Source organism: Symphalangus syndactylus, chromosome 20 (genome assembly GCF_028878055.3).
Source record: "Symphalangus syndactylus isolate Jambi chromosome 20, NHGRI_mSymSyn1-v2.1_pri, whole genome shotgun sequence".
Lineage (NCBI taxonomy): Eukaryota > Metazoa > Chordata > Mammalia > Primates > Hylobatidae > Symphalangus > Symphalangus syndactylus.
In genome coordinates, this window is record NC_072442.2 from 37,045,217 (window position 1) to 37,059,570 (window position 14,354).

General features: G+C 47.5%; 1 protein-coding gene across 1 annotated transcript in view; it reads right to left on the bottom strand.

The window, feature by feature from the left end:
- The window catches only part of UBE2Z (ubiquitin conjugating enzyme E2 Z), a 21,735-nt gene extending 7,764 nt beyond the window's left edge, over window positions 1-13,971 (bottom strand). Inside the window, exons 1-5 of the mRNA XM_055258470.2 lie at window positions 13,137-13,971; window positions 11,073-11,145; window positions 8,936-9,123; window positions 5,473-5,584; window positions 399-511 (exon numbers count right to left, since the gene is read on the bottom strand). Coding sequence (XP_055114445.2) covers window positions 399-511; window positions 5,473-5,584; window positions 8,936-9,123; window positions 11,073-11,145; window positions 13,137-13,795 — 1,145 coding nt within the window. The 5' untranslated portion in view covers window positions 13,796-13,971. The remainder of the gene's footprint in view (window positions 1-398; window positions 512-5,472; window positions 5,585-8,935; window positions 9,124-11,072; window positions 11,146-13,136) is intronic.
- Between the last annotated feature and the right edge of the window lie 383 nt (window positions 13,972-14,354).

The following is a 14,354-nucleotide window of genomic DNA, read 5'->3' on the forward strand; positions in this document are numbered from 1 at the left end:
TTACTCAAAATTCTCCTAGAAGTTTATTTATTTAACCCTGACGTTGCTCATCCAGTTTTGGCACTTAAAAATAACTTCAGCACTAAGAAATGAGTCTTATTATGAAGTATTCTACACATTTGGCTGGAAAAAAGTATGTCCAAGCCTTCATCAAACTGAAGCTCCCTGAGGGTGTGGACTGCCTCTCCCAAAGGCTTGGCATTCTCCAACAGAGTAGCTCTCTGAACTTCCTCTTGGGTAACCCTCAGCCACTTGTTCTTTAAAAGCAGGAACCACATCTTTCCTTCTTCTCTATCTCCCTCTGGTACCCAACACTGTACTCTGCCCCAAAGGTCCTCAAAGGTGCCAACTACCCAAATGCCCGAAAGGAATACCAAGCAAGCCCTCTTGACACATACCGTAGGGGTTCAGGACAGGGACACTTTCCTTCCATCATGTCACAGACTGCAACTCTGATGGTCTCGTGCCGGATACATTCATTATAGTTTTTGCTGTCTCCTGGATGTCTCTCCTATAATGTAACAGACGCCAGAGTATCCCAAAAATTAAGTAAGAAGAAAACCAATGGGAAGGGACTTCAAGATTAGTATAGGGTATGTCAGTCAGTCATACAAACTAAAAAGATACCTTTCCCACTGTATGGCAGATCCATGAAGAGCAACCACACCTTTATTTTTGACACCATTCACCCCCACCACCCTCCAAATATACCAACAGGTTACAGGTCATTTGGCCTATAACCAGCAAACTAGATCCATCATATTTTCCTGAATGTGAAGTAAAAGGTCTATCAAGTAAAGATTACGTGGGAAATAACCAAACATAAGAATGATGGTAGGGTTGCTAAGCTTGGTGGCATAAACCCGTAGTCCCAGCTACTCAGGAAGCCAAGGTGTGAGGATCACTTGAGCCCAGGAGTTTGGGTTCAGCCTAGACAACAAAGTAAGTTCCTGTTTTTTCAGTTTTTCTTTTTGGAGACAGGGTCTTTGCTGTTGCCCAGGCTGGAGTGCAGTGGCACAATCACAGCTAACTGCAGCCTTGACCGCCTGGGCTCTGGCAATCCTCGAACTCCTGGGCTCTAGAGGTCCTCCCACCTCAGCCTCCTGAGTAGCTGGGACTAAAGACATTAGTCACCATGGTGGGCCCCGAGTTTTTATTATTTATTTGTTTTTTGAGTTTTGCTCGTCACCCAGGCTGGAGTGCAACGGCACGATCTCAGCTCACTGCAACCTCCGCCTCCTGGGTTCAAGCGATTCTCCTGTCTCAGCCTTCCGAGTAGCTGGGATTACAGGCACCCGCCACCACGCCCAGCTAATTTTTGTATTTTTTAGTAGAGGCAGGGTTTCACCATTTGGCCAGGCTGGTCCTGAACGCCTGACCTCAGGTAATCCACCCACCTCAGCCTTCCAAAGCGCTGGGATTACAGACATGAGCCACCGCACCTGGCTTGTCTTTTAAAAATTTTTAAGAGGCAGGCTCTTGCTTTGTCATCCAGGCTGCAGAGTGGTGGCATGATCAGAGGTTACTGCTGCCTCGAATTCCTGGGCTCAAGCGATGCTCCTCTCCTCAGCTTCCCGAGTAGCTGGGACTCAAGGCGCATGTCACGATGCCCAGCTTTTTTTTAAAATTTTTTTGGTAGAGACAAGGTCTCACTACGTTGCTCAGGCTGGGAAACACTTGTCTCTTTACGGAGAGAAAAAAAAAAAGACAGAAAGAATGATGGTGGGACAAAAAGGTATAAATGAAGTGAAGAGTCTCAGTGTAGAAAACCTTCAGGCATCAACAAGTAAAGGATGCTTCTTGGTTAACCCCTTTACCTGTTATATGTCTCTAGGGTCCCACCATCATTGAACCAATTATTATAAATCAGAAGTAGGGCTGGGCCCGATGGCTCATGCCTGTACTCCCAACACTTTGGGAAGCCGATGCAGGTGGATCGCTTGAGTTCAGGAGTTCAGGATCAGCATCGGCAACATGGTGAGATCCCGTCTCTATAAAAAATACAAAAATTAGCTGGGCATTGGTGGTGTGCACCTTTCGTCCCAGCTACTCAGGAGGCTGAGGCGAGAGGATGGCTAGAGCCCAGGAGTTCGAGGCTTCAGTGAGCTATGACTGTGCCACTGTACTCCAGCCTGGGTGACAAAGCAAGACTTTGTCTCAAAGAAATAGTAAAATTAGAAATAAATCTATCAGAAGCTTCAAAAGATAAACTTCAACTTTGGTCTAGAAAGCCAGTATAAACAGGGACTCACTATGGTGTGAATGGAAGGGGAGTACGGCCTCCGCTCCTTTAATTTTTCCTGTGCTCTTGTCCTCTTACCACCAACCCCAGTCAATTAGAGCCCTGGCCTCTGATAAAAGTAGCTGATGGGCCAGGCGCGGTAGCTCACACCTGTAATCCCAGCACTTTGGGAGGCTGAGGCAGGTGGATCATGAGGTCAGGAGTTGGAGACCAGCCTGGCCAAAACAGTGAAACCCCGTCTCTACTAAAAATACAAAAATCAGCTGAGTGTGGTGGTGTGTGCCTGTAAATAAATAAAAAATAAATAAATAAATAAAATAAAAACAACAGCAAGTCACTGTAGAAGTAAAAAATAAAAAACACAAGGCTGGGCATGGTGGCTCACACCTGTAATCTCAGCACTTTGGGAGGCTGACGTGGGCAGACTGCTTGAGGCCAGATGTTCATGACAAGCCTGGCCAACATGGCGAAACCCCATCTCTACTACAAATACAAAAATTAGTCAGGTGTCGTGGTGTGTGCCTGTAATCCCAGCTACTTGGGAGGCTGAGGTACTAGAATCCTAGAATCGCTTGAACCTGGGAGGCAGAGGTTGCAGTGAGCTGAGATCACACCACTGCACTCCAGCCTGGGTGACAGAGTGAGAGTCTGCCTCCAAAAAAAAAAAAAAAAAAAAAAAGACAAGACCTAAAAATCAGCTCCTGCTAATGAGGTCTATTTCAATTAGACTCTCCTCCTGAAATGAATGTTTGGAGAAAGGATGGGTTAGGAAATAATTTTTGTTAACTTTTGAGGCCAGACTCTGTGGCTCACGCCTGTGATCCTACCACTTTGTGAGGCCGAGGCAGGCTGATCACCTAAGGTCAAGAGTTCCAGACCAGCCTGGCCAACATGGTGAAACGCCACCTCTACTAAAAATACAAAAATTAGCCAGGCGTGGTGGTGTGCACCTGTAGTCCCAGCTACTCGGGAGGCTGAGGCAGGAGAACTGCTTGACCCTGGGAGGTGGAGGCTGCAGCGAGCTGAGATCACACCACTGCACTCCAGCCTGAGCGATGGAGTGAGACTGTCTCAAAAAAAATTTTTTTTTTTCATTTTTGAAAGGTATTTTATTATCCTTTGTTCAGGTCTATAGAGGAATAATCAAAGTTGGTGTCATCTGTAATAGTTTAAAAATAAATTAAACCAGCCAGGCATGGTTACTCACACCTGTAATCCCAGCACTTTCAGAGGCCAAGGCGAGTGGATCACCTGAGGTCAGAAATTCGAGACCAGCCTGGCCAAGATGGTGAAACCCCTTCTTTACTAAAAATACAAAAAATTAGCCAGGTGTGGTGGTGCGTGCCTGTAATCCCAGCTACTTGGGAGGCTGCGGCAGAAGAATCACTTGAACCTGGGAGGCAGAGGTTGCTGTGAGCCAAGATTGTGCCATTACACTCCAGCCTGGGTAACAAGAGTGAAACTCTGTCTAAAAAAATAAATTAATTAATTAATTAAGCTGTTCTAATTACCTATCTGGAATCATTTTCTTTTGGGACTATCACTGGAACTTTTTCCCGTGCTCATGAGTAATACAGAAAGGCACATCGGAATAGTGGGAGAACTTGGGCTCCAATGTAAGTCTGGGGTCCTATCTTGATCTGTGTGTCTTTGTGAAAGTTAATTAACCTCTCTGAGGCAACATTATTTCATTTGAAAATGGGAATAACAATATTTAACCTCACATAGTATGAAGGTTAAACAAGAAATTATATATAAAAACTCGGTAGTGTCCAGCACAGAGCATGCTCTTGGAAAAATGTGAGTTTTCTCCACCTTCTCATTGGCACTGTTAACTCAAAAAGTCTTGCCTGGGACTCCTAATGACTAGCTCCTTTGGCTCTGCAGGTAACAGTCCTTCATAACCCCAGAAGAACAGCTGGCTGGGCAGTAGTCCCTACAGAGCAACTTCAGGGGATGCTGAGAATACAGGCACATAGAACCCACTGGATGCCACAACCCCCAAAGCAGGCTCAGAATTAATTTCCAAATTAGTCCATTGACTTCCATGCTATAAAGGAATCCAAGTCACATACTTATTGTAACTCTCACAAATAAAAAAATTCATTATTTTATTTTATTTTTTTTGAGACGGTGTCTCACTCTGTCGCTCAGGCTGGAATGTAATGGCCCAATCTCGGCTCACTGTAAGCTCCACCTCCTGGGTTCACGCCATTCTCCTGTCTCAGCCTCCCGAGTAGCTGGGACTACAGGAGCCCGCCACCACGCCCAGCTAATTTTTTGTATTTTTAGTACAGACAGGGTTTCACTGTGTTAGCCAGGATGATCTCAAACTCCTGACCTTGTGATCTGCCCGCCTCGGCCTCCCAAAGTGCTGGGATTACAGGCGTGAGCCACCGTGCCCAGCCATTATTATTTTTTGGGGGGCGGGGGGACGGAGTTTCGCTCCTTACCCAGGCTGGAGTGCAATGGCGTGATCTCAGCTGACTGCAACCTCTGCCTCCAGGGTTCAAGTGATCACGCCCAACTAATTTCTTGTATTTTTAGTAGAGATAGGTTTTCACCATGTTGGCCAGGCTGGTCTCAAACTTCTGACCAGTTAATTTTTAGTAGAGATGGGGTTTTACCAGGTTGGCCAGGCTGGTCTCAAACTCCTGACCTCAGGTGATCCACCTGCCTGCCTCAGCCTTCCAAAGTGCTGGGATTACGGGTGTGAGCCACAGTGGCTGGCAAAAAAATTTCATTACTAAAAAACACGTGTCAATTCCCTTTTTTTCCTATACCAACAACTGTAGTACATGGGGCTGTGCTAGGTCCAAAACAAAACAAAAAAAACCTCCCAAGCAGATCTCTTAAAACACTATTCTGGCCGGGCGAGGTGGCTCACGCCTGTAATCCCAGCACTCTGGGAGGCCAAGGCAGGCAGATCACCAGGTCAGGAGCTGGAGACCAGCCTGGCCAATATGGTGAAACCCCATCTCTACTAAAAATATAAAAATTAGCCAGGTGTGGTGGTACACACCTGTAGTCCCAGCTACTTGGGAGGCTGAGACAGAATGGCTTAAACCTGGGAGGCAGAGGTTGCAGTGAGCTGAGATTGCACCACTGCACTCCAGCCCAGGTGACAGAGCAAGACTCTGTCTCAAAAAAAAAAAAAAAAAAAAAAAAAAAACCAACCAACCAACCAACCAAAAACTCTGGGGTGTAGAGCCAGGCCCATCTGGCCTTACCTGTTCAAAGCCAGGCTCATTGTGATAGGGGTTCTCAGTCATCAGGGACTGGATAGAGATGAGCACGGAGGAGATGCTCTGGGCTGGGCTCCAGGCAGGTCCAGTCCATGTACTGTAAACACATCAGAAGGAATGGAGGGTGAGGCAGAGAAAGAACAGGGAACAAGTACCCTGGGGCCCGGCAACACCACCATAAGTGACTCACCATAAGTTTCTCTTTCACTATTAATACTCTGGAATTTCCCAGCCTCTGTCTCATGCTCATGTTCTGATTTCACCAGAAATCAGTCAATTGCCTAATCCTCAAATCAAGGGGGTACAAAAGAACAGGTAATAGCAAGCTATGTAACTTTGAAAGGATTTTCTTTGTACTAGAAACAGTTACGACAATCAAAAGAAATTAGGTAAGCAATTAGCTCCAAAGTTGTCTAAATGTTAATCTCTGTGGATCTCAAAGAGCTCGTTTATGGGTGGTGATGGAGTTAAGTGAGGGGAGAGAGAAGTTGAGCATAGAGGTACACAGGTGACTGAAGCCATCTGGTTAGAGGCCATGTGGTGGGGCTATTGGGGACCCAGTTCTGTATCAAACCCCCAAGGAGTGTCAAATTCTCTTAAGACTACACAACTCTGCCAAATGACAGGAAGAGAATAAGGGGTGCTTCCAGACAGTGGAAGGTCTGAAAATAATATATGGAAAACGTCAAATACCAAAATTGCTCCACTCTTTCATAAACCCAACCAAGTATTAGGGGGAGGGGGCAGCTTGGATGTTAATGACATTTATTTTTAGCTCAATTAATTGAAGAGATGGCACCGGAACTGGAAGCCGAACACAAAATAAGCCAGGACTGGCTTGTTCAAGTTGACTGCCCACTTCCCTTTCCCTGCTGTACTTGAGGAAAGCCCAAGTCAGTAATGCCTAACAGTAACTTCACTGGGGACTGCTCTTAAGTGCGTCTCTCTTTTCAGCTTTGCTCCCCCAGGAACTCTAGACCTACTGCTCTCTGAAGCTTTACAACAGAGTCAACGCTCATTAAATGTCTTTTGTCAGTGAGTCAGCCCAACATTGTTTTCTAGGTAGAGAAGGAAAAAAAACATGGCTGATAAAGCTAATATAGTCAACTAGAAACACCTAAGATTTTTCTTTTCTTTCTTTTTTTGAGACAAAGTCTCCCTCTGTCACCCAGGCTGGAGTGCAGTGGCATGATCTTGGCTCACTGCAACCTCTGCCTCTCAGGTTCAAGCAATTCTCGTGCCTCAGCCTCCCAAGTAGCTGGGGCTAGAGGCACGCACCACCATGCCTGGCTAATTTTTGTATTTTTAGTAGAGACGGGGTTTCGCCAGGCCAGGCTGGTCTCGAACTCCTGACCTCAGGTGATCCACCCACCTCAGCCTCCCAAAGTGCTGGGATTACAGGTGTGAGCCACTACACCCGGCAAATTTTCTACTCTGTGATTCTTTATGGCAAATTTTCAATTTCAGGGCAGCTTCTTCTTTTCTACCTAACACACTTCTACTACTTTTACCCCACCGTCCTGTGGCTGGTATCTCAAAAGAGTTTTATATTGACCCAATGAGGGAGAGCCTACTTTGAGACATGCTTTCGCGAACAAATTTCATACAGAAGCAACGACTAAATTTCTTTATCATCATGGGTTTTAGCCTACCAGCAAAGACAATTAATTAAGTACCCTAATGAGATGAAGTACTTCTTTAAGGACAACCTCCTTTAAGGGACTTCTTCACTGCCAAAATCGCAGCAGAACATATCCCTGGGTCTGAGCAAGTTCTAGAAAAATGAATCATGTCTGTAAGTTTATTTCAAATGCTGCCCTTCCCTCACACAAACCTGGAAACATGTTGGATAGCAGGAAAACAGAATCATCAGTTTGGGGGTACTTTCTCAACTTCAACCTGCACGTGTTCTCTGCCCCAGAGAAGTTCAGACCACTATAAAAAAACCAATCCAAAATATGCTAGAAGACATGTCCACAATGAGTTTTCAGCCCCCAAAGGCAACTAAAATGGGAACTCTATGAAGCAAAACCTCAGAAGCATCCAGAAAGAAGATGCACTAGAAACTCATTTCATATCTAATGTGATTTCCAATCTCAGACATTTGTCTTTTTTTTTTTTTTTTTGAGACAGAGTCTCGCTGTCACCCAGGCTGGAGTGCAGTGGCGCGATCTCGGCTCACTGCAGGCTCCGCCCCCCAGGGTTCACGCCATTCTCCTGCCTCAGCCTCCCGAGTAGCTGGGACTACAGGCACCCGCCACCTTGCCCGACTAATTTTTTGTATTTTTAGTAGAGGCGGGGTTTCACTGTGTTAGCCAGGATGGTCTCGATCTCCTGACCTCGTGATCCGCCCGCCTCGGCCACCCAAAGTGCTGGGATTACAGGCGTGAGCCACCACGCCCAGCCCGTCATTGTTAAGATATTACAATCAGGTCAGGCATGGAGGCTCATGCCTGTAACTCCAGTGTTTTGGGAGCCACAAGAGGAGGACTGCTTGAGGACAAGAATTGAAGACCAGCTCTGGGCAACATAGTAAGATACCTGCCTCTACCAAAAACAAAACAAAACAAAACAAAAACAAACAAAACAAAACAAAAATGAAACTATAATGATCACCACCACCACCACCGCCACTGCCTTCAAAGCAACTTATTGCGAGACTCAAATTAAGACACCCCAAATCTTGAATGGCACAGACCTCCAGCCTTTCTCAAGCTGTTCAGGAGAGAAAATAAGGCCTTACCACCCCAAGAGAGTGGTTCTGAAACTGCAGTATGCACCAGAATAATCTGGAGAGCTTGTAAAAAACAGATTTCTGCCAGGCACGGTGGCTCACGCCTGTAATCCCAGCACTTTGGGAGGTAGAGGTGAGTGGATGATGAGGTCAAGAGATCGAGACCATCCTGGCCAACATGGTGAAACCCCGTCTCTACTAAAAATACAAAAATTAGCTAGGTGTGGTGGCACACGCCAGTAGCCCCAGCTACTTGGGAGACTGAGGCAGGAGAATCGCTTGAATCTGGGAGGCGGAGGTTGCAGTGAGCCAAGATCATGCCACTGCACTCCAGCCTGGCGACACAGCAAGACTCCGTCTCAAAACAAACAAAAAACAACCACCAAAAAAAAAAACCAGATTTTTGGCCCCAACTCCAGAGTTTCTTTTGTAGGTCTGATAGGGCCCCAGAAAGTGCTCGGCTACAAGTTCCCAGATGCTCAGGGCCACACTCTTAGAGAACCACTTCTCAAAGGTTTCCACTATAATAAATTAACTTCTCCCCTCTGCATCTAGAATGGTACTAGTCACATACCATCCTGAGGAGATTTGAGAAGAGTCACTCAATCATTTTCTGTGTTCTGTAGTTTAGACGAGAGACTCCAGTTGATAAAGGCTGACCTACAGTAATTATCTGCTAACAACCGACTTGGCTACTTTAAAGTCTCCTCTTACCCTAGAATACTCAAGCAGACTTTCCCATTGCGGTAGAAGTTGGGGTTAAACCTCACTGTGTTATTGCCCGTTGTCATCAGTTTGACCCGAGGTGGGTGGATGGGATAGTCGGGCGGACACCGAAACACGAACAGGAAGAAACCCCCTTCATAAGGAGTGTCAAATGGGCCTGTGATCAATGCATGAATCTGCAAAATAAAACCCCATCTCAAAATTGTGAGGTGACGACCCACCCCAAGCCCTCCTGGCTACCCTCCACCTACTACCCACACCAGAAGCAGAGCCCATAATCTGGTACACATGTTCTATATCCTCACCATGCAGAAGGAACATCCTGTATTCACTCATACTAATACGTAGGTTGGGAATTTTAAGAAATCTCATTACAGTGGAGCGACATCTTACTCAGGGGTTACTTCTAGTTAGAGCCCAAGGTGAAAACTGAATCTAGTCAAAATCACTCTTGAGTGTCCCCTAAAACTCTCTTAAGGCATGTGTTTTTTTTTTTTTGTGCAGACCTCCCTGATCAGTGTTACATATAATGGATAAAACACCACTGGGCAAAAATATAATATGCTTATCTATAAAATATAATCCTAGCGTTTTTAATTTTAAGAAGTCGACACAGATTTTGACTGAATGTTTGGATTTGCCCAGGCCAAACATGCATATGATGCAACCCCACCCTACATTCATGTGGCACGAAGGGAAAGTATGATAAAAGGAGACCAGGAAAGGGATTGGAGGCCACAGCCCAGTGCCAGTAACAGAGCAGGGTTAGGGGGTGTGATGGATGCCTAGGATATCTGCTTGCTTCCTCTGCAGAGGATCAAACCTATTGTGAAGGATGTGGCTAAGGCAGCACATCATGACTGAAAATGGGGAAGACTCAGGGTCCACTCAGAGCCATTAGACCAGTCCCAGAACTTTCCCCAATACTGTTTAAAAAAAAAAAAAAAATCAGCCACCCTGAAAACGACACTAAGTTCTCTTCCCCCTCAAGCCACAATTCTTGAACAGGATTTCCCTCCTTGAAGGGAGGAAAACCTGAACTGACTCAGTTATATTTCTTCTTCTACAAAGGCTCCTAAGCATTTAGGTCTGCTAAGCATTTGAACAGCAAAAGGAAAAGGATGTGGCAATCCAATCACTAAGTCTATAGTTCCCACCTTGCCCTCCTGGCAAGACCCTACATCATATTCTGGCTCTCAGTCATTTGGAATAGTAAACTCAACTGGTCTCAACATGGCATCAACTCTGGGACCCCAGGTACTAGGCTATTAACACTGATACTTGACTGAGGATAAGATGTCCTAGGAAAAACATTTCCAACTACATAAAAAGAAAAAAATAAATATGAAGGGAAATCTATTCAAAACAACAAAAAAAGATACACCAACAATACAAAATCTGAATTTTTACTGTAAGAAATTTACTGTAAGAAAACTATGTTTCACTTAAACAGCATTAGGTTTAGGAAATCTGATTTCTTTCTAACATCAGTTTAAGTGCAACTGCACTTCTGTGGGTAGAGCATTCAGTGACAGAGAAACCTAGGTATCTATGCCAGAGAAATGTGACATTATGTATTAAGCTTTCTCTCTGAGTGGAGGACAAGAGAGGTATAGTCTTTGGGGTGGAAGGGATACTTAAATGCAACCAGTAAGGACGGGATCCTGAGCAAAGTCCTTTAACCACAAACACTTCAGTCAAGCTTGCCCTATTCCCAACCTTCCCTACATCTGATTTATAGTGCCATAGCATAGTTAATGTCAAGAGTAATGGGATGGGGGAAGAGCTGGGTAGTACAATGGATAGGGTGACCATATAATTTATTATCCAAACAGGAGCACTTTTGAGAGTGAAAGAGTGCCCTATAAATAGTCAAGCTGTGACAAGAGACATGAACTGGGATTTTCCAAGCCAATCAGTACCTATGGGGTACACTAATAACAGACACCTCTTCAAAACGCTGCTCCACCTCACTATGTGACCTTGGACAAGCCACTTACTCTCCTGGAGTCTTGATTTCTTCATCTGTGTAATCAGAGGTGAGCTGAATAATCTCTTTTAGGCTTTTCCAACCTTATGACCCCCAATTTCCCAAAAACCCCCAAACCCCCATCAAGTTACATACCTTAGTCATGTCAACAGTATCAGGTACAACGAACATTCCTGGAGGAGGCTCCTTATAAATGGACATGATATCCCTGTATAACACCAAGAGGAGGTGGGGGAAGGAGTGAGGAAGGGGGGGAAAGGGGGAATCCCTTGAGCAGGACAGTTGTTATCACCTCAATGAGGCCAGGGTTTGAGAAAGTGGTGCTTGGTACCGCTACTGTTTGTACTGTCTTGTTGGCTGAGAAATCTCAGCTGAGTACTTGTCAGGCAGGCAGAGAGCAAATTATTATCAAAAGGGCATTGTTTCCTCAGGGGGACGGGAGGGAGAGGGGAAAAAAAATCAGAGATCCCAATGGCATCAAATGTCAGCCTGGAAAAGCCACTTTCCACTTACTCTCACTTCCTCCCACATGGCAATTCATTCACTCCCCACCTCCATGATTCCCAGGTACTACGGCTGAATGCTAAATGAAGATTTTTTAGTAACTGGAAAGGCATCATCAACTCCACTAAAAAACTAATTCTATAAACCATACAGTGGACGCTTATTGGTAAGGGGATTGTATGAAGCAAGCCAGTCAGCAGGGAGTAAGACTATCATGGTGGTCTTCTTGCCCAGGGGTGTCTCAGGGTAGAGATCTCTTCAGGCTGGGAAGGGACCCTCAGAAATTGCTGAGACTCTCCCATCTGGAAGATGACATGTGGACTTCTATAGGAGATGATAAGATTTTTGACTCATATCTCACCAACTGGAATGGATCAGTTGAGAGCAAGGGGCTAAAGAACACTAGGTGGGGAAAAGTCTAGGGACTTGCTAGGGTGGGTAGCGACATATAAAGGGCAAATAGGCGACAGAGCAGAGGAAAGTATTGGCCAAACTCAAAGGTATGTCAGAATTGGATGACTGAAATGGCTGAAGGAGGAAAAAAGTTGAGTGCTGAGTTTCAGTTAGAGGTGGCAATCCCTCCAGAGTTGACCTCCTGTGTCAGGCACTGTGCCAGGTACTTTACACACATTGTATTAATTTTTATTACAACCTTGAAAAGTAGACACAGAGACATCTGAAAGGACGTGGAACATGGGGAATAAGAACTAAACGAAGATGCTTGTGATGGGGGCATGGGGAGAAGTCAAACAGGTTTCAGGATTAATAGCAGCTGAAGAGCACTGCCCTTTTCTTATGCGATAGGTACTATTCTATGTGCTTCTGGAAAACATTATCTACTAAATGACAGGATCTAAGATCAGTCACCCAAGAAATAAGCACAGAAAGGACTTAGGCCTTTGTTCCTACATTTGATGAGTATATTTGCTTCATAAAAGTAAAACAGACGACCCGGGCAGGGTGGGGGGTGGGGGGAGGGAAATTACAAGAAAGAAGCACCTGTGTGGGATATTACACTCCAGAGTGGCACTGGGGAAGTGGAGGGAAGTAGCCTGTGTTTCTGGAAGAGGCGTAAGAATGGACAGCTTTGGGACACTGGCAAAGGGGTTCAAGGAAAGATTGGCGCGAGGGAAGCGATCTAGACCCGGGGAAAGGACTGTGTGGAGGGAATCTGAGAAAAACGGAGGATAAAAAGAAAGGCTGGCTCGAGTCAGAGGCAGGGCAAAGGAAGCTGAGTTCGTCTGTTAGGAACGGGGCTCCAGAGGAGAAGAGAGGGGACCGATGGGTGGGGCCTGCGGGCAGCATCTAGCAAGGTTGGGGTGGGGAAGGGGAAATAGGGGCGGCGCCGAAGGCAGGAGGGGGTGTTACTGAAGCGCGAAAGGGTCGGGTTTCCACCCGGAGGTGGGAGGTGTGGGGGAGGGTGGCCGGAATAGAGACGGAGGGCTCACGGGAGGTTGTCGAGGGGCGGGGTCGGATCTGGGCACACGAGGCGGGGGTTGGTGCTTGTGGGTCTGGGGGTGGGGGGAGAAGGGAGTTGGATCCCGACGCCCGGAGCTGGCAAGATTTGGGCCGTGGAGGCAGGCCGCCGCGAGGGTAGCGCAGTGGGTGGGGTGTGAGTTGCAGTGGGAGAGGGTGGGGGGCGGGGAAGGTCGAGCCCCGGAGCTCGGGGCTGGGGGAGGAAAAACCCCGGCTCACCGCTTGATCCGGAGTAGACACTGCGGCGCGGTGCGCTCGCCGTCCCAGTCGGAGCTGAGCGTGGGGTCCCAGTGGCTAAGCAGCGCGGCCCCGTGGGCAGCGGCCGAGGGCGGGAGCCCGGGCAGCGGAGCCAGGCCGCTCCCCGGGCCCCCAGCCCCGCCCGCTGCCGCCGCCGCCGCCCACACATCCGGCAGGAAAGGCGGCCCGAACCCGCCGCCGCTGCCGCTAACGCCAACAACACCAGCAACGCCGCTCGCCCCGGGGCCCGCCGCCCCGGCGCCCGCCGTCGCCGCCTCCTCAGTCGGACTCTCCGCCATCGCTGCTTCGCTTCCGGGACTACTCGGCAGCACGTCCGCCGACCAGAGCGGCCGCTGCTCCCGCCCGCTCCCGCACCACCGAGAACCGGGCCAGAGTGTCCCCACCCTCCGCTTCCACAGCCCAGACGGTGCTGGCTCCGCCCACCCCCGCCCCAACCAGCGAGAGGCGCTCTGCAAGAGCGTCCACCTACGGTCCTCCAGGACGGGAGGGGTGGGAACTAGCAGGCCGCGGTGGTTCTGGGCTCGTGTGGGTCCTGCGCTGTGCGGAAGGAGCGGAGAGCCCAATTCAAGTGTTGAAAGGGGAGAAGAGAGGGGGGAGTGGGGGAGAAAGGGCCATATCATTCCCGTTAACGGCGGCGACCCGCAGACGTGTCCATGGTTAGGACTGGGGATCCAGCATCGTCATGGGAAGCTCAGTAGAGAAGTTGACTCGCTTTGGGCCCCTTCTCTCGGAAAAGCTCTGCGATTGATCCTTCCTGCACCCTTGTGCACCCAGGGCAGGGTACCATTGCCCTTGCCTGCAACAGGACCAAGAAAGGACTCAATTTGGAATGAAAAGCCACCTCTTTTAGAGTTTATTCAACATATATTTATGAAGGGCCTACTAAATGCCAGTCACTGTTGCTAGTTGTTGCCATGGGGATAATGAAACAGAACTAGAGAAGCTTGGTGAAAGGAAGAAAAATCAGGCCTTCTGACTCCAAGCTTAGTACTTTTTCTTCCCACAAATCTTGGAATATACAGGAATCCAGGGACTGTGAGTGTAAACCCTGAGGATTCTTTGGGTCTTTCCTAAAATGTTTAAAGTGAAAAATAATCGGCCAGGCTCGGTGGCTCACACCTGTAATCCCAGCACTTTGGGAGGCCGAGGTGGGCGAATCACGAGGTCAGGAGTTCGAGA